The sequence below is a fragment of the Dipteris shenzhenensis genome, chromosome 15 (genome assembly GCF_047967505.1).
Source record: "Dipteris shenzhenensis isolate YYH24624 ecotype China chromosome 15, Dip_SZ_1.0, whole genome shotgun sequence".
In the NCBI taxonomy this organism is placed as follows: Eukaryota; Viridiplantae; Streptophyta; class Polypodiopsida; order Gleicheniales; family Dipteridaceae; genus Dipteris; species Dipteris shenzhenensis.
Genome location: NC_141610.1, coordinates 49,577,493 through 49,601,465, shown reverse-complemented (window position 1 = coordinate 49,601,465; position 23,973 = coordinate 49,577,493). Strand labels below are relative to the sequence as shown.

General features: G+C 43.9%; 1 protein-coding gene across 2 annotated transcripts in view; it reads right to left on the bottom strand.

The window, feature by feature from the left end:
• Nucleotides 1–1,168: 1,168 nt before the first annotated feature.
• The window catches only part of LOC147893931 (protein CHROMATIN REMODELING 5-like), a 91,173-nt gene continuing 68,368 nt past the window's right edge, over nt 1,169–23,973 (bottom strand). For both annotated transcript variants that reach the window (XM_087386480.1, XM_087386479.1), the window contains exons 30-31: nt 3,157–3,247; nt 1,169–2,959 (exon numbers count right to left, since the gene is read on the bottom strand). In XM_087386480.1, the coding sequence (XP_087242606.1) occupies nt 2,205–2,959; nt 3,157–3,247 (846 nt within the window). In that variant the 3' untranslated portion in view covers nt 1,169–2,204. The remainder of the gene's footprint in view (nt 2,960–3,156; nt 3,248–23,973) is intronic.

Here is a 23,973-nt window from a genome sequence, read left to right as displayed (position 1 = left end):
TTGCTAGATTCCCATCCCCTCCACCCTAACCACATCTTATAATTCACATAACCACCCCAAAATTATGATTCCCCTAATCCGCATAACTGGGATCTATTAAAAGTCTGAAACTTAAATTTTTGTTTAGCCCCCTTGATGCCCCAAAGACCACTTGAATTAAGGATTTGCTATAGTCTTCCTAGGTTTATAATGAAGCAAGCAAACTAAATTAGGTTTTAAGAAATAAATTTTAAATGAAGAAACTAGGAATGTGCAAGTCACTTCAAGTAGCACAATGAGCCCAAAAGGGAAAAGAAAAATATGATTTTTTTTGGCCTCATTCATTAGTTTAAAAAAGAGAGCACGATGAGATAAGGTTCAAGAGAACCTAATTCCCTTGCACATGGGATAGTATTAGGTTTCAATACAAAGAAATTCGAGGCTAAATAATCACATTTTCTTGACCAAATCTAAGGAATAAATCACATAAAGCTCTTCTGGAATGAGTGCATGAAAATTATTCTATCATTACAATAGCATGACGATTGATGTCATGTCCCATCACATTCATCTCAAGTTCCTTCTACTCAACCATGGTTAAGTACGTGAATCAAAAAAGACAAGTTAGTTGTGAAAATGCGCCCGCATGCACTTTTTTTTTGAAGTCAAAAAACTTTTCATTAAGAGAATAGTTGTCTCAAAGTGAGACACCTACCACTCATATGATTAAAAAGCTGAAAAGAAAACATATGATAGGTGCTCCCAATGAAGAATAGCTAGTATAGGAAAGATTAAAACAATGAAGTAACACTTCTAGCTAGGCCACAAGAAGATCTCCCATGAAATGCATGCCCTGAAGGGAGCAATGCTAGGACAGATGGAAGGAATTATAAATATCCTCAGTGGAATGTCCATAGATCTGAGTTACTAGAATGATACAAGGACCGCAGTGCCCAGTAACCACACTTTTTCATTTCGGTGAAGCTTCACACAGACAAGCACAAACTTACTTAATAAAGAGTAAAAACAAAAACCTTCCACGCACTCTCAATCTAAAGCTAAAATCAACATAAATAACCTTTGTTATCATTCTAATATTAACAAAATCTTAAAAATTAATAAATTTCATTGAATAGACTATAGGAATGATGTGGTACACCTTTCTCAAGCCACTTATGTTAAAACGCCAGTTCGTCTTGTCAATAGAAAAGGCCATATAATAGGACAACCAACTAAATTAAACTATCATGGAGCATTCATTATTTCTCCACCTCTAAAATTTCATTAACATAGGTTTCACATAACTTACACATTTCATTTTTGTAATCCTTGCAGGTATACAAGATTTGGGGTGGCATCATCGATGCTTGTCTTTGTATTTTGAAAGATAACTTTGATATACAATGGAAATGACCTTCAGTTGTTATTAAGGTCACCTGTCTCGCCATCATCACCCTGCTATCTATTTTATGTCCCATCTAAATATCCACATGGCATGGTGTGCTCCCCATAGGTCCTTAGGTTTGGCAAAGATGAGCAAGGATAGCGATGCACAATTGCAACACAGATGTACAAGAGAGAATCTCACATTGCTCATGGAGTTTGCCTACGACTCCAAAGGATCTGACTGTGCAATCCCAATCACCTCCCATTTGTAAGCCGGGGCGAAATTCAAAGCTGGAATACTAGTACATGCAATCTCAATACCTGCTTGAGGCATTGTAGAAGGAGAGCAAGTTGAAAGGGGGCAGGCTTTGTAGTTCCATGAGCATACAATTATTGCCAACTTGTTCTCCAAATCTCAGTAAGCTATAACAGTACAGTAGCATAACTATACCATACGTCGCTTCTATCCTCACACACTACTTTTTTCAGTATTACTACTGTGTCCCTACTAATCTCGCGCTTACTATGTTCAAATACTGGGGTGGATTGAATAACATATCTGCTTGAGTGAAGGTCTTTCTCAGAAAGCACCAAAAGGAACAATGAAGTCCTCTTGTTGAAAATATGGATCTGAGCTTAACCTTCCTACCTGGCGTAAAATTTTTCAAAATTATATATATTCTGACAAATGCCCCCAGAAGAGGGAAAAAGTATTCCTTTCCATACATTTCCGATTTGAAAATCTACAGACTTTATTAGCTGTGCAAACTCATGAATCGAGGCTTTACACGCCAGCCCAAGGAACTTATTTAAACAAATTTTAAAACCGCCCCAAAAAATTACCGATGTCTCTCTTCATCATCTGTAAAGGTATGGGCACCGACTGGATTCATGGGGAAAAACCCAATAGGTACACCTGGCCTGGGTGCAGGGAAGTCTGCTTGTCCATGCAAGGGGAAACCAAAATGTGCCCTTTCTAACAAATTTCTTCTACTCCAGTCATTTCGCCGATCAGATCCATCAGCAAGATTGAGACCCCAATCATCTCCACCCCATTTGTGTTTCCTATCAGCTTGCCCCCAGTTACCAATACCCGGCAAGGGCAAGCCTTCCCTAAAATCCTGACCTCGAATGCCATTTCCTGGTAAAAAACCAGTTTGTACCCTTTCTCTACCCACTCCAGCCAATCTATCCCTTCCATCCGAAGCTACAGCCTGAGCATCCCTTTTTCTACTGTACACATTGCTCTGGCTTGCTGCTTCTTCTACTCCTACAGTGTCTGTTCTTAGCCGTCGCTTCCACGCTTCTGCATCCCGACGACCCTTCTCAGAATCCCTAATTAATGCTTCTGCTCCAGTAGTATCAGAAAGTTTTGGCCTTCTGCCAGTGGCCCCATCATCCTGGTAGGATCCCCCAAGGTTGGAATCCGTGTCCCTTCCACTTGGCCCAGCCGCTCCGTTACTGTTCCATTCTGAAGAGGTTACCCCTCGATCTTGCTGCTCCTCTTCTTTCAACTTTTTATAAATGTCAGAAAGTCGTTCCCCAGACTGGGTTGAAAATTTCGCAACATAATTCCAGAGTCTGGTTTCTATCCCTGCAGCAGGCAAGTCAGGATTTTTAGGTAAGGTTAATTGATATGCACAAGGTATACAACTTAGACTGCATACAATTACACAGACTCCGGAAAGTATTCAATCCTTCACAGACAATACCATCAAAGAACACCACTAGCATATTACCATGGAAAGAATGCAAAAACTTTTCAACAACAATGAACATTTTCCAACTCACTAAATAGATTTTTGGCACCCTCATGATCATGCAGTATTAGCTCTATTTTCCTCCCCAGAAGTTTTAGGTACTTTTTCACCCGATAAAGCACCTGCACCAAACATATTCACCACACCATTAGCATAACAGTACCAGCAATACTACAGGTCGATTCTCTCTCTCTCTATCCATCCATCCATCCATCCATATATCAAACGCATGATTCCATGGTATCCTGCGTGCTACTGGCTGAGTTTGCAGCGAGGCTTACATACAGACATCTCATTCTAGATTATCACATACCTTCACATTGTTAAGATAAGAGCCCACACTAAGGGGGAGCTGCAGGACACGAGACCACATGAGAGTGTCCACATGGCCAACGAGCAGGCATCCCATCTAAGCTGCTATGCTTGCAACTTCAAAACACCACTTTGTCTCATGGCATCAGGAGCGCACACAAGTGACTAACTCTACACTAGTATTAGTTGAAAAGAACAAATATTTACAACCTCGTCATGACCATTTAGGTTCAGGGTTAAGGCATGAAACCCTCGTGCTTTTTTTGCGCTCTCAAGTGTCAGTGCATCTTAGCATTTGCACATAATGTTGAGATTGCTTCTCGACCACTTTCCTTAAGATTACTCTTGAAGTAAGCCTTCCCTAAGATGATGATTCTAGGGTTTCACGGACTGAGCAATACATTCCATTGCTCTCCTTTAATGCAAATGTCCTTTCTTTGAGTCAAACCAAGAGCTTGTCGGCTGAATTTGCAGCGAGGCTTACATACAAACATCTCATTCTAGATTATCACATACCTTCACATTGTTAAGATGAGGGCCAGAGACTTCTTTTCAAAGGAGAAGCCCACACTGAGGGGGAGCTGCAAGACACGAGACCTCCAAGCTGCTCTTCATATATGGCATCAGAAGCGCACACAAGTGACTAACTATACACTAGTATTAGTTGAAAAGAACAAATATTTACAACCTCCTCGTGACCATTTAGGTTGACCATTTAGGTTCAGGGTTAAGGCATGAAACCCTAAGTGCTTTTTTTGCTCTGAAGTGTTAGTGCATATTAACATTTGCACATAATGTTGAGATTGCTTCTCAACCACTTTCCTTAAGATTACTCTTGAAGTAAGCCTTCCCTAAGATGATGATTCTAGGGTTTCAAGGACTAATCATTACATTCCATTGCTCTCCTTTAATGCAAATGTCCTTTCTTTGAGTCAAACCAAGAGCCTGTCGGTGTTTCTCAAAAAGCTATTTGGCTTGGCCAGATATGAAATCAAAAATTTGCCAACTACACTTAATCCCTTGAAATTCCACCGAACAAGAAAAAGATATATACTTGGATTTTGAATTTTGCCTCAACAAGCGGTTCAAAAAGATGTTTCTTAGGGATTAATTTAACCAATCCTTTTTCCAACTAGCTCGCATTTGCTGAGATTGTCATGCAAAATTGACCAAATAAGGAGAAAGGACATCCCAATACTGGAGAAAAACTCTACAATGAGACCATCCCAGCTCGGAGACTTCCATTTGCCAATGACTTTAATGCATCTTTCAACTCGGCCGCTGAGAAAGGTGCCTCTATCTGCATGGCCTCCTTGTGATGGGAAATCAACATGCTGAGCTTCTTGTGATGGGACATAATTGGAAACACATGCTGAGCTTCTTGTGATGGGAAATCAACATGCTCAAACTGTCCAGCATAATGACTCTCACAGGCATGGGCTAGGTGTGCCTGAGATGTGGTCCAATTACCATTGGCATCTTTTACCCGACAAATATTTCCAGTTTCATTAATGATGCAAGATTTTGAAGAATTCTTAAGAGGAGCAGCCTTTATCCAAAATAGCTCTTTGCCTGTCCTTGGTTTCCCATTTCTGAATTTTCCTATGATCATTACATAAGAGATGCCTAGCCTAGCAAAGACGAGAATTCTTAGCAAAATATTTTATTTTTATTTTTGCAAAGAAGGAACCTTCTATTAATGCTTGAAAGACTTCATACAAAACAAGAGCCCCGAAGGTTCTAAATATGGAAAAAACTATGGAAAAAACTGGAAAAGGCTGAAAGGAGGAAAAAAACCGGCCTGTTCTAGAGAAACCCAGCTCACTGTCTAGGGGATCTCTGGGACTGAGGCTAAACAGCCAAGTGGAGGGACTATACAACCAACGAATCCCTCGCGGAGTGAATATGCAAAAACTCTTACAGGCCAAGCCTTGCAGAAACACTCCCACGCTCCCAGGTGAAGCGGAGGGTGTAGATGATGTCCTGCCAGATGGCGACCAAGGTAGTGGACGCTGGAACCCCATCACCAGACAACAGCGAGCAACCAAAATGTTCTACGTCGTGATACTGGCTACTACCACCCATACCATGTCCTCCGGAAAAGAATGAGGAGCGAGACTATCAGGAGGGACCGCCTCATGGAGCTCTATCCTCTAAATGCTCTAACCTTGTATCCGGTAAGCTGGGGAGACCTCATCAATCTAGAATGTGTGTCCTCCCTCAATCAACCAGGCCCCCATCCCCCAAGTATAGTCCCTCTGAAGGCTTTGCATCCGGATCATAATCTTGAGGACATCCATCCAAATCCTCGTTGCACTACGCTAGCTCCAGAGGCAGTGAGGGATCGTCTCCAAAAACCCAACAGAGCAACAATGATACTCCCCTCCACCCGCATCTGCTCCAACCATGGGTCAATGGGCAAGCCTCCATGGGAGGCCAGCCAGCAGAAGCAGGACATCTTCCTCGGCCACAAACTGGACCATAACCGTGTCCAAAACCTGGAACAGACCTCCTGGGGCACTCTCTAGGCCATCCAATGCCTCTCCCTCGAAGGGGTCCAAATCAAAGAGTCCATCTGAAGCCTCTTGCCAACCTGTGTGGTGTAGGAAAAAAAGGGCACCTCGTCCAACTGCTCGGTAAGGCCGCCCTTGGAGGACTAACTCTTTCGTATCCCACTAGACCTCTCTCACCCTCCTAAAGCCAGAGGCGCCATCTGGGGGCATCCTACTCTAGGATACTGAGAGGATCAATGTGCCACTCCTTCCCCAACCACTCTGATCATCTACCAGTGAATCCCATTCAAACTCCCCTCCATCTCGGAGTCTCTCTTAGTGAGTGCCTAGAGTAGGCATCTAGGTCCAACACGAAAAAAGCCGAGCTATTTGTTGCCTCGCTGCAACATCATCCTCAAGGGGACACCAATCCGAGAAAACTGACCCAACCATCTATTGTCCATCCACACGCAAAGTCCCTCCCACTAGGACTCAGGGATGGCTAGGTCAATCTCTCTCATCCGCTGCCCTGTCCCTCTTAAATGCGCTAAGGCGCCAAGCCTTCGCTTCTGCCTCCATGGATAATCTGCTCCATCTGTCAAAGGACCGGTCGGTCCACTGTCATCTTAGCAAGATATAAATCCCACCTTTCACTAGTCTCTATCAAAACCTAACAAATATCTTTAGCCTTCGCAACATCCTCCCTAAGATGATGCGAGTAATAAATGCAGCACATACCCATTCAATATTATTAGACTCTCTGACCGAATAGGTGCAATGCCGTTATAGGCCATGTGCTTGTACTCCTCACGCTACAAACAACCAGTATTTACAAGAAGCCGTTGATTGGGCAATATGCCGTGTTGTATTCATGAAAAGACAGCTTTGACCAAAGTGGAGAATGAACCAAGTGTGGATATGCATAATCCACCCACATATGCCAACTTTCGAGTAAAAGCATCATATCGATGCACATTAACCATATACCAACCATCAAAGTCTGCCCTATAAGATGACTATCCATTATGCCGAAAAGTATAACCACACATCAAAGAACGTCTTTCTTTCCATATATCTACAACATTCAAGTGCACTACTAGTTGAGTACATTGCTCATGCTAAGTGTGACAATCTCTCTCTCTCTCTCTCTCTCTCTCTCTCTCTCTCTCTAATCCATGTAACTTTATATTACAATAAGCTGTTCTTGAAAAAGGAACATGCAATTACATCAAAAATGCCATTATAAGACAAGCAAGCAGGAGAATCTATCTGACGAGCACACAGACAATCATAAAAGATTGTTGTAGTGAGATACGAAAAAAGTGAAACTTGGAGAAGGTGGGATCACTAAAGACTCGATGATTTCTGTCCTTGCATATAGTCAAAAGTCCCCAATAATGAACCCCCTCCCCCCCACACAGGACATTTAGTCGTAGTACATCTAGTTCACTTAGAACATTTTAGTCCTTACTCAACTAGTTGACTTTGGGACCATACTAGCCACTCTTGTATTTCTTCATTATCCATTTTGCAAGTACACTGAGTTGTTTGCTCCCTTGCATTCCAACTCAATTCCATTGCTTCCCGCACCCAACAGTGTTAGAAACATGGTGAAAAGGGGGGGGGGAGAGAGAGAGAGAGAGAGAGAGAGAGTAGGTTAGGGTGTGAGGAAATGATGCTCCATGAAAAAGACTTTCATTCATTCATCAAGTATATCATGACAAGTGAAGTACAAGCCTTCATATAGGCTACTCACACACTCTAGCACCTAGTGCATATGGGATAAGTCTCATGATGACACGTGGCACTCACACAAGACTCACACACATAACCTAGTACTAGATCACCTAGTACTACACACACATCAAATCACATCACCACACTCTTTGACTATGATATCTCCAACAAACAGTGGCATCAAAGCAAGATTTCTTACTCCTATCTGCCTCCTCCCGTGCTTCTTCTTCAATCCAACTCACTCCTCTCAAGGAGGTAAACGCCACGAGTGAAGACAAGAGCCAACCCAACCCATGCACAATGAAGCGGGGTAGGAGTTGTCATGTGCACGGATTGGTATCTGACGTGTACTGGTACACAGAACTAGCTCAGGTTAGCCTGGGAGGCTTAGAGCTAGGCAGGCTTGATTCTCGGGTTGAGTGGCAAGGGTACGAACTATTTATAGGTCTTCGCTATTTTTGGCGCCGGGGCCCGAGTCTATAAAAGAGGCCCAGGGGGTTCAATTCTCAGTGTGCAGTTGGGAGCAAGTCTCGTTCCCAGGTGCAAGGTCTGATCCTGGATTGTGTCGCGGACGCGCGCCTGCATCTTAGCGTAGCCCAAGGCCCAGTGGCAGATCCAGGGCTTCACAGCGCCACCTGGTGGTATGGGACACCAGGCTGGTTAGGATCTGATTGGGAGTTCGTGCCAGTAGCTCAGGTCGTGGCTCGGAGGGGACATCTTCTGATTCGGGATCACATCCCGTAGATGTCACGGTTGGGTGGTGAGCAGCCTGCTCAGTTCTGATGTTGTGTGTGGTTGTTTTGCAGATCAGGGGTTTCAGGAGTGCTGGGACGTGTCAGTTGGTATCAGAGCCAACTCCTGAGGTAGGAACTTCTGATGCGAGAATTTTGACGGATTTCTCTTCCAGGTATGCCCTAAATTTCGAAATTCCTTGCTGCGTTTTTGCTGGCTACCTGGGGTAGAAGGGGTGAAGAGATATCTGGAAAAGAAAGAAGAATAGGAGAGAGAGAGAATCGAGATTCCTGAAGGCCAGTGAGAGAAGTCTAGAGGAAGACGAGAAATAGAGCAGAAAAGTAGGAGAGATGTGCAGGAAAAAGACAGCAAGGGAGGCGGGGATGCAGAGCTTAGGAAGGGGCGGAGTAGACGAGGCAGTAGAGGCTTGACAGCCTGTGCAACAGGCTGTCCACAGCCAGCGCAATAGGCTGACTACATCCTGCGCAACAGGCTGCGAACAGCCTGCGCCTAGGGCTGCGTGCAGCCTGCGCAGGGGGAAGGTGCTTTCTTTCGAAAAAGCACCCCTCCAAAGCTGGAGGGGCTTGGCCTTTTTTGGAAGCTCAGCTTCCAAATAAGGCAGCCCTGCACCCTATATAGGTGGGGGCAGGGTGTTAGGCTACCCACAACCAGCCTCAGGTTTCGAGCCTCTACCTCGATTTCTGTGCCAGCCTTGTCCGTACGCTGCCTGCGTCAGCCTCGCCCTGCTCCGCGCAGACCCCTGCATCCGATCTTTGCTTGCGTCAGCCCTGCACAGTTTTCGAGGGCCCTGCAACAGCCGTACAACCTGTACGGACTGTTTCGCCAGCCCCTGTACCTGCTGCTAAGCCGAATTGTGACTGCGCCAGTACCTGCAGCAACCGTACGGCCTGCGTCAGCAGCCGTACAGGCCACGTCAGCAGCCGTACAGGCCACATCAGCAACCGTACAGGCCTGCGTCAGCAGACCGTACAGCTACTACTGCAGCACGCGCATCCGGCTTGCGGATTCGGGGAGGCTCCGGGACTCGTGGTCTTCCGATTGACCATATTTCAGCATCTCCTTCCGTCAGCTTCATTCGGGACGGTTTTCTTCTGCTCCATCCTCCTCTGTGCTTCGTTTCAGTCAGTTATTTCTCTCCGTTTGTAATCAAATCAGAATTCAGCCATGTCTGATGCTCAAAATCCCGAGTTCACCATGGGAGAGCAGGACTTAGATTACACTCCAGTGGGAGAGGATGATCAGGGTCTCTATGACGACCTGATAACTAAGAAAGCCTTCAGTGAGTTTACGACTGCTCTTGATGGCAAATTCGAGCAGGTCAATGCTAATCAATCGGGGTTGACACAGCAACTCCAGGGGATACAAGCAACTCTGACTCTTCTGGCTAGCACTGTACAGGCACTCACGCATGTGGATGCCATGGCTTCAGTGCTAGGCCCGAATATAACTCCGGATCCTTTTCCAGGTGACCAAAAATCAAGAACAAAGGAGGTAGTTGACACTTGGTTGCACAAGTGGCAGGTACACTTCCAATTTCACCCCTATCCAGATGAGAAAAAGATTCAGCTTGCAGCAGGGTTTATGTCAGGTAAAGCCTTGCTTTGGTGGAAAGAACTCCAGCCTAAGCCTGATACTTGGACAGATTTTGAGGGCATCTTCAGGAAGGAGTTCCTAAAGAAGGAAGATGACTACGATATCGTCGGCAAGCTCAAGGCCCTCGATATGTCAAAATTGAATTTGACCTTTGAAGTTTATCTTCAAAGATTTAGGGATCTGCAAACCAGGGCCACTAAAATGGATCCAGTAACCTTATTAGGTTTCTTCGTGGATGGTTTGCCAGACTCCTATAAGTTACAGATCAAGAACAACAAGTGCACAACGTTGCAGGAGGCCATGACATATGCGCGCATATATGATGATACCATGGCCGGTACCAAGGCAACCACAGTTACCGAAACGAGTGGAAAGAACAAACGCAAGTTCTTTCAGCATGCGACTGGTATTGGGGAGACGAAGTCTACAGACAACGCCTCCAGGAAAAGCTTAACTCCAGCAAAGAATGGTAAGGCCCGTTTCCTTCGCACTCTCAGGCTCAAGAAAGAAGGCCGATGTTTTTATTGCGAGGAGCAGGGCCACACAAAGAATGAGTGTCCTAAGCGGAAGAACCAAAAATTGGTGCTAGGACCGAAGCTCCAGGCGGGTCCACGTACCGCAGCCAAGGGAGCCAACCAAGTCACGATGACAAGTATTTCAGTAAATGTCATTACCTGCCCCCTTTCTTGTAATTGTACCTTTAATACTTCGTTGTTTGGTTCCCATGATCTTTTCCGAGTTTATGGAGAAGTTAGGGACCAACAGGTTCACATTCTCTTTGATCCGGGCAGCTCTCACAATTTTGTTAATTACAAATTTGTGCAGAAGATGGGGCTGTCCACAGTACCTAGCGACCACACCTACGAGGTGCAACTTTCAGCTGGGAAGCAGTTTTGGGATCGCAAGGTTGAAGCGCTTCCTATCCGGATTCAGGCCTACACGGGAGCTCTCACATGTTATGTTATGCATTTAGAGCATGTAGACTTGTTGATCGGGATAGAGTGGTTTAAAACCCACAATATTCAGATCGGATGGACGGAGCATACGCTTTCTTTTGTAGATAAGGACACCCAATTTTGTATTCAGTGTGATAAGATTCCCCCTTCTCAGGGACCTATTGTATCTGCGATGCAGCTTCGGAATATATTAAACGATTCTCATTATGATGTCTATCAGTGTGTTTTGATTCCACTTTCTTCATTTGTTGTTTCGGTAATTAACAAGAATGAATTAAGTGTGTTTGAACACCGGGAATTGAGAATGTTGTTAGATAATTTTTAGGACGTATTCCCAGCTCAACTGTCGGAAGGTTTACCTCCAGAACGGGGCAGTAGATCATCGCATAGACTTAGTCCCAGGGGCTCAACCTATCAGTGTACCACCTTATAGGATGAGCCAGGTAGAGGAGGATGAGTTAGCTATCCAGCTTCAGGATTACCTGAATATGGGCTATATCCGCCCAAGTAAATCGCCTTGGGGTGCACCTGTCCTCTTAAGAAAGAAGAAGGATTCTTCCTGGAGAATGTGTATAGATTATAAACGATTAAATAAAGTTACAATTAAGAACCGCTATCCTTTACCTCGTTCTGATGATTTGATAGACCGTTTGGCCGGAGCGAAGTATTTCACTAAGATTGATTTGCGTACGGGTTATCACCAAATCCGTATCTATGCTAAACACATAGATAGGACCGCATTCCGGACTAGGTATGGTCATTACGAGTTCCTCGTATTGCCTTTTGGTTTGACCAATGCTCCTGCTACTTTTCAGCAGATGATGAACGATTTGTTCAGGGATTTTCTGAGCAAATTTGTTGTAGTGTTCTTAGATGATATCTTGGTATATAGTAAAACGCTTGAGGATCATATAGGACACCTCCGGGTTGTCTTAAATGTTCTAAGACAGCATAAGCTTTATGCCAAGATGAGTAAATGTGACTTCTTTATGAAGGAGATCATTTACTTAGGACACAAGATTTCTTCTGAAGGTATTAGCATTGATCTGGATCGTATCCAGAAGGTTTTAGAATGGCCTATCCCTCAGACTCTGAAACAACTTCGTTCTTTCCTAGGATTTACGGTATTTCTTCGGAAGTCAGTGCGTGATTATTCACATATCACGGCACCCTTGACCAACATATTGAAAGGTCGTGGACGCAGGTCTACTCAGCCGATCCCTTGGAATGATGCAATGAACAAGGCTTTTGAAACCTTGAAGTTTTCTATCAAGGAAGCACCCGTCCTTGCATTACCCGATCCTACCCGGCCTTATGTTTTAGAGGCCGATGCGAGTGATTATGCGATTGGGGCAGCTCTATTCCAAGAGGGCAGACCTGTAGCTTTTGAGAGTAAGAAGCTAGACGACACCCAGTATCGTTGGCCCACACTTGAGAAGGAACTTTATGCTGTGGTGTATGCTCTCAAGGTTTGGAGACACTACTTGTATGGTTCAAAGTTCCTTGTATTGACGGATCACCAGTCAATTAAGTATGTGTGTGATAGATCCGAATTGAGAGGAAGGAAAGCTAGATGGGCAGAGCTAATGTAGGATTTTGATTTTGAAATACGTTATCGTAAGGGTTCGTTGAATAGTGTGACGAATGTCTTAAGTCGGGTTAAGTTTGTAAATGCTTTGTCATTTACGAAAATATCCTCAGACCTATTTCAATCCTTGAGAGGGCTATACGCAACTGATAGTCATTTCAGTTCTTATTGGCAGAGAGTCCAGGATGGGAGCTCCATGGTTGACCAGGACTCAGGGATTGTGCCACTTAGGATACAGGCGGCAGGAGGTCAGTGGATGATTAGGAACGGCTTGCTCTTCCAGAATGAAAAGATTTGTGTGCCTGATGTTCTGGACCTTAAATCCAAGATTCTCTGGGAGTGTCATGATGCTCCTAGTGCGGGACATCCAGGTATACATAGGACTCTGTCTCTTGTGAAGCATACCTTTTATTGGCCTAAGATGCGTGCATTTATTGAGAACTATGTAGTAGGTTGCCGGGTTTGTGAGGTTACTAAGGCTGAACGCCTTAGAAGCGCGGGCTTATTACAGCCATTACAGATTCCAGGTAATAAATGGGAAAGTATTTCCATGGATTTTATTACTGGTTTACCTCAAACGCGCAAGGGTCATGACTCTATTTGGGTCATAGTCGACCGTTTGACAAAAATGGCTAGATTCTTACCTACAAGAACAACTATTTCAGCTGTGCAGTTGGCTCACGAGTTTGTGGACCACTTGTTCAAGCTGTATGGTTTACCATCTGACATAGTCAGTGACAGGGACTCAAAGTTTACAAGTAACTTTTGGACACTTGTTTTTGAGAAGTTGGAAACTACTCTAAGTATGAGTTCCTCGGATCATGCACAATCCGATGGTAGTAAGAGAAGGTCAACCAGTTGGTTGAAGACATGCTTCGGGCATATGTATCTAAGAGACAGTCTTCATGGGAAGATTATCTACCCATGATTGAATTTGCTTACAACAGTGCAAAGCATTCTAGTACAGGTTACAGTCCTTTTATGCTTATGTACGGGTTTCAACCTAAGTCACCAGTCATGGTAGGATTAAAAGGGATTCAAAATGATGCTGCTAAGAACTTCTTGCAAGACATGCAGGAAATGTTGCAGTTTGCCAAGGAGTCTATTAGAAGTGCCCAAGATCGGGACAGATTTTATGCTAATAGACATCGTTCACCCAGAGAGTTCTCTGAAGGAACGATGGTATATTTGAGAATTCCTAAGGAATCCAAGAGCCTAAGTACTGGTTTGGTTCCGAAATTATCCCCCAGATACTGTGGCCCATTCAAGGTCATTAAAAGAATTGGACCAGTTGCATATCGACTAGAATTGCCTCCTGATGTTAAAATACATCCAGTCTTTCATGTCAGTAGACTGAAAGAAGTATTGGGTGCAGATGATCAACTTGTTTCTCCTCATGAGATTATAGAAGTTACAGATTTGACTTTTATTCCTCACGAACCTGAATCTATTCTTGAATTTCGTGACAGACAGATTCGAAATCGTACTATCACGAAATACAAGATCAAGTGGAAGGATCGTGTTGAGGAGGATGCAACATGGGAGACATTACAAAACCTCCAAAGAACATTTCCGGATTTCTTAGCGAACTCAGGAGTGAGTTCTTAGAAGAGGGGGAGTATGTCATGTGCACGGATTGGTATCTGACGTGTACTAGGTACACAGAACTAGCTCAGGTTAGCCTGGGGAGGCTTAGAGCTAGGCAGGCTTGATACTCGGGTTGAGTGGCAAGGGTACGAACTATTTATAGGTCTTCGCTATTTTTGGCACCGGGGCCCGAGTCTATAAAAGAGGCCCAGGGGGTTCAGTTCTCAGTGTGCAGTTGGGAACAAGTCTCGTTCCCAGGTGCAAGGTCTGATCCTGGATTGTGTCGCGGACGCGCGCCTGCATCTTAGCGTAGCCCAAGGCCCAGTGGCAGATCCAGGGCTTCACAGCGCCACCTGGTGGTATGGGACACCAGGCTGGTTAGGATCTGATTGGGAGTTCGTGCCAATAGCTCAGCTCGTGGCTCGGAGGGGACATCTTCTGATTCGGGATCACATCCCGTAGATGTCACGGTTGGGTGGTGAGCAGCCTGCTCAGTTCTGATGTTGTGTGTAGTTGTTTTGCAGATCAGGGGTTTCAGGAGTGCTGGGACGTGTCAGGAGTGGCTTCTGTTAGTATGCTTCAAGCATTAGTCTGAGGTTTGGGAGTTTTTGCAAAATAGCAATATAAGTACATTCTTGAGTTGAGCCGCCATTTCAAATGTGCAACTACTGTTCAAACTTTTGTTGGCTATGGCAAGCAATGGAAACCAGGTTTCCAGCAATAGTTACACCTCTTCTTCTTTTTGTTATCCCCTAAAGAGAGGGTTTACCACCTTGCCTTTCTTTGCCTTCGTTTTTATGCTAAGTAGCAAAGCTTGATCACTAGCCATAGAAGCATTGCGATTTGCACAACTTTGCTCCTCCTGAAGAAGAGCAGCAACCAGCTGGTCAAATGAGTAATGGTTGGCATTGCCACCTGCAACCAACCTCAATGCAGTAGCAAAGCCTTCATAAAAATCAGGCAACCCATCAAGGGTATTAGAAACAAGCTGAGAATCAGGCATAATCTCATCAATGTTGGGCAATTTCTCATTCAAATCCTTCACACTAGTGAGATAGGCATCCCATGTTACCACCTTCTTCAAGCTTCAAGTCTTTCAACTGCTTGTAGAGATGGGCAACCCTCGCCTCATTCCGCACTTGAAACAAAAACCTCAAAAACTGAGCAAATCAGCAAGAATGAGGGCACAAAAGGCTGCCAAACAACTTGTGAAAACTGTCAATGGCTGAGGGAATAGATTCCCAGCCTGTCTCTGATACCACTGTTGGCTATGGCAAGCAATGGAAACTCAAAAATGGAGGTGAGAAGGAGAAAAACGAGATGCTGTAACGAATTGCTGCAAAACTGAGAGTGGAGGCTCAAGAGAGAGCCAACATAACAAAACCCTAGGGCTAACTGTCCTAACTGGACTAAGTGTCTACTGACCTAGGTGGTACATGTACTAACTGTACCAATAGTCCTAACTGACTATAACTAGGCCTACAAGGCACATACCAAGGAATAAGTGACACCTATGGTTAGCCCATAGAATGGCCTACAACTTTCGCATGATGTTCCAACTCCCGCGAGCTCATCATTGTAGCTATTAACGGTCCTCTGTCTTTACCACCAACTATTACCGGCCCTCCGTATAGTTGCCCTACCATCTCCAGCTTGCATTCACAACCTGCACTTGGACCAGCACTCAAACTGTCTGTACTGCAACGGATTGCAATCCGTACAGCAGCACATTTGCAATCGATACATGCGTACAATAGCACATTTTTAGTCAGTAGATCAACGCATTTGCAGTCCATACAGCAACGGATTTACAGTCTGTACAACAATGCATTTGTCGTCCGTACATCTATACAACAGCTCATACGTGCATTCGTTCTCTCTAGCACTCAGGGCTATGCGATTTACCATCTTTGGGTAGATGCTCTCATGTGTGCAAACTATGTGCTGAATCAGGTGCCTACTCGGGCATTGAAGACAAGTACACCTTATGAAGCGTGGATAGGTCGTAACCCGGTGCTTTCTCACACGAGGGTGTTTGGATCTTTGGCATTTGCTCATCTTCCTTCTCAGCTGAGGCATAAATTGCAGGATACAGCTGTCAAATGCATCTTCCTAGCATACAACTCACAAAGCAAAAGTTTTAGGTTGTTCAGCCCCTAAAGGGAAGGTTATTGTCAGCATGTAGTGGGAGGTTATTGTCAGCAAGGATGTTAGTTTTGTTGAACAAGAGAGCCTAATGTGGATGCGTCATATATGCTTGATACCTTGATGCCACTCTTTCAATCTATTGCAGATTCAGAGCAGCTTTTGCAGGGTCAAACTCCACATGCTTCTAGCAGCTCTCAGTGCTCACCCTCCTCAGGTTCCACATGCTGAGTCTGATTTGCAGCCACATATTGATCAAGCAGTTGAAGAGAAAAGGGCTGTCATTAGACAGGAGAAAAGAGTTCCAAGATGGCTCTTGGATACTGTATGGCACAAAAAGTAAACTGAGCCCTTGGCTACCCATACCAAAGGTGGACAAAGACAAATGCACATGGGTTCGATATTGGGCACTCTCGACTCTAGAAAGACAGGAACCATACAGTCTTTGGAGAGTCTACTTCTTCCATGTTCTACTATTTCCGCATGTCACTCAGGCAATCACTTTATGATTGCCTGTCTACTCATCATATAGATTACACTGCTTACTTGCCTTATTGGGCACTCTCGACTCTGGAAAGATAGAAACCACAAAGTATTTGGAGAGCCTACTTCTTCCATGTTCTAATACTTCCACATGTCACTCAGGAAATCACTTTACGATTGCCTGTCTACTCGTCATATAGATTACACTGCTTACTTGCCTTATAAAGAAATCTTCAAATGGGCTCCACTTTGGGATCCAACTCTTGTAATATAAATACACAAAGATTTCACCCCAAAAAATGTGTGTGTGTGTGTGTGTGTGTTTGTGCGTGCGTGCGTGAGTAAGTGTGTGTGTGTTTAAGCTCAGGAAAAAGATTGAATATTGAAAACTAGCAATCTGACCATTGCATGTTCAACTTCGAATAGTGCAGTCCATCCTAGTGGCCTATATTCAATTCTATTTGCCTCTGCTCATGTTCACTAAAGCGGATCTGACCATTGCATGTTCAACTTCGAATAGTGCAGTCCATCCTAGTGGCCTATATTCAATTCTATTTGCCTCTGCTCATGTTCACTAAAGCGGATCTGGCTTCTTTCATGTCTGTAGTCATGGAAATCTTTTGGCGATTTAAGCATGGACGGAAAAGTCTAAGACTACTTTTCGTGCATCGACTATGTGCGAAGAGAGTGGGAGAGAGGGAAAGAGTCTCACTTGCGGCTTTCTCACATGCACAATGGGGAATACACACAAAGGTGGAGGCTGAAAACAGTTTTCCTCTTCTTAGTTGTGAAAGCCAAAAGAACTCAAGTACAAAGAAATAGAAGAACCCTATATGTGGGTCTCAAACCAAACTCAACTAACTAAGGTGGCATACTAACTGAGCCACAAACTAGAGTAGATAAGGATAGCTGTCATCCAGCTATTATTCGTAGGTGGTGTACCAACCGCATCTGTAGCTAACAAGTCGGTGACATAAATGCACAACGGTCACCCTGGCATATCGCGAGTGGAGATCGATATCTCAACACTCCCCCTCGAGCTCAATCCCAATTCCTGCACACCAAGCAGGTCTCTGAACTTGCGCAGCTTCTCTACACCCAATGCTTTTGTGAACATGTCAGCTACCTGATCCTCTGTGCTGACATAAACTAGATCAATAAGACCTAGTAAAATCTTCTCCCGCACATAGTGATAATGCACCTCAATGTGCTTTATTCTAGCATGATAGACTGAGTTATTTGCCAAGTGTATGCTGCTCATGTTGTCACAATAAATGACAACTGGCCCATCTGTAAACTGATGCATATCATGCAGTAGCTTATGCAACCAAGCCACCTCGCATGCAGCCATTGCTACACCCCTGTACTCAGCCTCTGTGCTCAACAAAGCAATTGTAGGCTGTTTCTTGCTGCTCCAAGTGACTGCAGCACTCCCAAAAGAGAACATATACCCACTGGTAGATCGTCTATCAGAAAGACTACCAGCCCAATCAGCATCAGTGTATCCATGAAACTGTATATGAACCCTAGCCTCATAAAATAGTCCATACTGCAATGTGAACTTCACATACCTGAGTATGCGTCTAGCCGCATCCAAATGTGGTTTCCTTGGAGCCTGCATAAACTGACTTACCAATCCAACAGCATAGCTTAAATCTGGCCTGGTAATAGTCATATAAATCAAACTTCCTACTATGCGTCTGTACATAGTAGGGTCTTCCAGAAGCTCACCTGCATCCTTGCTCAGCTTCACATTTTGCTCCAAAGAAGAAATAGGCTTACAGCCTGTCATCCCATATTTGGACAGCATGTCCAATCCATATTGCCTCTGCAAGAGCTGTATCCCACTTGGTAATCTAATCACCTCAATGCCCAAGAAATAACGCAGCTCTCCCAAATCCTTCATCTCAAACTTCTGCTTCAATAGCATTTTCACATGAAGGATATCTTCATCACTATCACCTGTGATGATCAAATCATCAACATAGATGACAAGCAGAATAATACCTTTATTTGTTTTTCTCACATAGAGTGAGAAATCTGCCTTGAAAATCTGAAAGCCAATAGTGACAAGATACTGTCCTATCTTGTCAGACCATGCTCTAGGTGCTTGCTTCAAGCCATACAAGGCTTTTCTCAACCTGCAAATAAACAGGATGAATAGCATGCACATAACCTACTGGTTGCTCCATAAAGACCTCTTCTTACAAATCACCATGCAAGAAGGCATTCTTTACATCCATCTGATGTAAAGACCATCCCTTTGATGCAACCATAGCAATGACTGCTCTTACAGTTGCCATCCTTGCAACCGGAGTGAATGTTTCTTCATAATCAATGCCGTATGTCTATGCATACCCCTTGATAACTAATATTGCCTTGTATCTGTTCACAGAACCATCTGCATTGTGCTTGATCTTATAAACCCACTTACAGCCAATTGCATTCTTATATTTAGGCAAAGGCACCAATTCCCATGTAGCATTTGCTTCCAAGGCCTCCATTTCTTCATCCATGGCTTTCTCCCATTTTTCATTTCCCATGGCTTGCTCAAAACAAGTGGATTCTGGTTCCTGTATCACTTTGACCATATAGGCATAGTGAATGACTGTAAATCCATCATATTTCAACCTATCCACAGGATACCTAACCCTGATAGACCTGCGCAAAATAGGCTCACTTTCAGGTGCTCTCAAAACATCCCTGGTCTTCCTTACTCCAGGTATAACAACAAAAAGAATACCCAACTCATCATCAATGCTCTGTTCTGAGCCACTGGATTCACCATCCACATAAGAGTGACCTGCATTCACATCAAACATGGGCTGATCTACCTTCTCTTTTTCTTTTCGTGATACCTGCGTACCACTATCTGCATTGCTGTGAGGAGATTCTCCTGATATCAATCTACCTGTCCATGGTGAAGTATGTGAATCACTGCTAGAGAACACTGCAGGTCCACTGATATTTTGTGATTGTTGCTGTGAATTTTGTGCAGCATTACCATTTTGTGCATCTACATCAATCATCACATTTACTGGTTTATACCAGCTGCTCATCTCATCAAAAACATCTTTGCTCACTGTGAACTTACGTGTAGAATAGTTATAGCATCTATACCCTTTTTACTGCAGAGAATAACCAATAAAGATGCACTTCTCAGCCTTTGGATCCAACTTAGACCTCAACTCATTTGGCACATAGACATAGGCAATGCAATCAAAAATTTTCAAATGAGAAATGTCTAGTTTCCTATCAGTATACATCTCCTTTGGCGTCATGCCATGTATTGCTGCAGTGGGAGTCCTGTTCATTATATAAACTGCTGTAGCAACTGCTTCAGCCCAATAATAATATGGTAGATCTTTTTCATTTAGCATGGCCCGAGATACCTCTCCAATATGCCTGTTTTTCCTTTCTGCAATTCCATTTTGCTGTGGGATATGACTGCATGAATATTGCTGCTTTATGCCATGCTCCTGCAGGAACCTTACAAACTCATTTGAGAGATACTCTCCCTCTCTATCTGACCTTAGGCATTTTATATGCAGGCCTGTTTCTTTTTCAACCATAGCTTTAAAAGCTTTGAAGTGCCCAAACACTTCACTTTTCTTTTTCATAAAATACACCCAAAGTTTTCTGCTGAAGTCATCAATAAATGTGACAAAATAGTGACACCCTCCAATGGATGCAGCTTTAGTAGTCCACACATCAGAGTGGATTAATTCCAATGGCTTTTTACTCTCTTGAACATGCCTAGGAAATGGTTTCCTTGCCTGTTTTCCAAATTGACAAGCTTCACAAACCTTATGCATTTCTGCAACCTTAAATTTAGACAATCCTACAACAATATTTTGAGCTTGCATTGATTTGAGTCGCTGTATATTAACATGACCAATGCGTTTATGCTAGATATCAATATCTGCAACGCCGGTCCCGTGTGAAACATTGTTGCACTCAATTCAGGCATGTCCGCATCCAATGTAAATATCCTGCCCTTCTTTCCTTTTGCTATCAAGCGACCGTTATTTTTCATATCCTCAGCAAAGCATCCATGAGGATTAAATCTGACCTGCAAGCCGTGCTCAACCATTTGACCAACAGAAACCAGGTTCTTGGTGATGTTCGGGACATAAAATACATGAGACAAGTATTTCTTTTTCCCATCCTGCATAGACAAAGGAATTTTACCAATCTACACAATAGGATGTGCAGTATCATCACCAGTCTCCACAAATCCTGATTTTTTTATTTTCCTTGCATCCTGTATCCACTCTGCATGACCTGTCATGTGGTTTGACGCACCTGAGTCAACATACCACACATCATTTCGATCTTCTGCACTTGTCATTCTGCTTTTTGTAGCAGTCTTTAGCCATATGTCCCATTTTTCCACAGTAGTAGCATTCAACATTGCTGTTTGCATTTTGGCATCTCTGCCATCCACCACGGCCTCTTTGGCTCCCCCTGCCTGTAGAGTTACCACGTCCTCCTGCATAAGACTGATTTTCTTGAGTTTGCTGCATATTCTGATTTCTATCACGGCATACAGATCGGCCTCCTCTACCTCGACCTCTGCCTCTACCTCTTCCAGCATTAGAGTAAAAGACAGTTTCTTTTGAAGTTCCGCTTGAAGAAGACGCACCCCCATTTCCCTGCTCTTCAAAAATTAGAAGAGCAAACAGCTCTTCAAAATCAGAAAATTTTTCACGGACGACAATGGATATCCGGAACTATGCATAATCCTTTCCTAGACCATTCAAGGTCACAGAAACTAGATCATCATCTTCCACTGGCGACCCAATGGAAGCAAGTGCATCTGCAATTTTCTTCACCTTCATGTGGTAGTCATTTATGCTCAAATTTTCTCTCTACACATTGTGCAACTCCTATTTGAGCTGCATTTTCCTGGGTTGCGTATTTGTGCTGTACATTTTTGCCAAAGTATCCCATGCCTCCTTTGACGTACTTGCATCCTGAATATGCACAATCAGAGTCCGAAATACTGATAGACAGCCAATACATAACTTTTCTGGCTCTCTCATGCCATCCTTTAAATGCCTGCATTTCCTGTTGATTGGGAACATTAGGAAGAACAGATTCTTCATTTTCTGTAATGAACTCCCAATAGCCTTTTCCCATAAGAAAATTCGTCATTCTAAACTTCCATGCCTGGAAGTTGTTCTTGTCAAGCTTTTCTGTGACAATCTGTGAGAGAGAATCAGATGCCATTACAGAACACTGCAAAATATTCTGTCACTGCAAAAAACACAGCTTTTGCCTCACACGGACAGATCTGCAAAACTGAAGAAAGTGGTATTTGACCACGCAGTCACTTCCTAGTGACAATTTTATATCCAACAAGCATGATTCTGCAACTCCCAATATCTCTGCACACAGGCATACGATGCAATTTCTGCGGCAACTTTTCACCGACCAACAGAGCAGTGGTCGCACAGCAAAAACATGACCTTTTTCCGAGTGCCTGCGAAGAACTTCTACCTTCAAAACGGGCTCCGAAATGGCCTCGAATCAGCATATACTGCGCTCTCGCCACACCGCAAAGGACGTCTCAATCTGAGACAGTGCACTCTTGCACTTCTGGCTGTGCTACCTGCAGAGATTTGCTCCCAAACTCGAAATAAGAAAGCAACACTGGTCCTCTTACCAGGACACCACAAACTTGGTTTACTTTCTTGAGCTCCTTACCACGAATAAGGCTCTGATACCATGTGAAGAGAGTGGGAGAGAGAGAAGGAGTCTCACTTGCGGCTTTCTCACATGCACAATGGGGGAATACACACAAAGGTGGAGGCTGAAAACAGTTTTCCTCTTCGTAGTTGTGAAAGCCAAAAGAACTCAAGTACAAAGAAATAGAAGAACCCTATATGTGGGTCTCAAACCAAACTCAACTAACTAAGGTGGCCTACTAATTGAGCCACAAACTAGAGTAGATAAGGATAGCTGTCATCCAGCTATTACTCGTGGGCAGTGTACCAACCGCATCTGTAGCTAACAAGTCGGTGACATAAATGCACAACGGTAACCCTGGCATATCGCGAGTGGAGCTCGATATCTCAACACTATGTTCACCAAAAATGCATGGAGGTCTTAATATCACTGATATCCGGGTGCACATCCTTGCTCAAAGGAAAAATGCTACTGCAATTTATGCGAGGTGATCAACCTTGGACTGTTAGGATTCGCTCTCTGTTACAACAAATCAATACTTCTGCCTTTGGTCACTGGCAACCCACGCAATGGGATTTCTTACTTGTTTGCTTTGGTGGTACATTGCATGGTTGCCCCTTGGTCTCTAGCTTGCTTCTTGATTGGAAGCACATCCTCTCCGACTTGAAATGACATGGCCGCGATTCTTTGATAGGAAATTCCTTTAGGACTGAAAGCATTCATTGGTCAAAAGTTGTTCACCTCCGCTAGCCTTCCAAGAACCTAGACGTTCCTACTTTATTACTTTCAAAGGAATTACTTATGTTGTGGATGTCATTCATAATGATGGAACAATTTTACATGTTTCTCTTGTAGCCACACGGTAATGGCTTGGGATCTCATTATCGTCCTCTCTGGCAAAAAAATACTTGTATGCTTTCACCTTTTGTCCCAATTCCTCCTTTGGATCTTCAAGATAGACTGGAGGATTGGATTTTGACTTCTCGCGAGTCCTCCTTGTTAGAATTATTATTATATTCTAGGCAATGGCCAATGTAATGTAATACGTACTTTTTTCTCATTGAGGTTTTTCCCCCTAACCACAGTCTAATCCCTAACTTTAGTTAGTGGATAAGATAGGGTTTTGTTGCTTAGCCAAAACCCCTCATCTCTCTTTTGTACTACACTTCCTTTCAATCCACATTTGAGTAGACTTACGTTCAGCTCACTCTCTTGCTCACTCTTGCTTTCTTTGTTCTCACATTTGGTATCAGAGCAGGTTCCTCCTGCTCTAGCTCCTGCTGCATATTGGCCTCCAGCTCTAGCCCATTCCGTACAGTCCGTTCGAATGTACAGATTCCATACCAGTTGCCTGCTCCATACCGCTGCACATGTGAACTGCATCAGCGTCAACCACTTCATTCCATACCTACGCGTCTGGCTGTACGTTTCGCCCGTACGCTCCCCCTCCCCGTTGTCCGTACAAGCGTACGGATCCGTACTCGCCAGTTTGCATCAGTCGTACTGTTTTT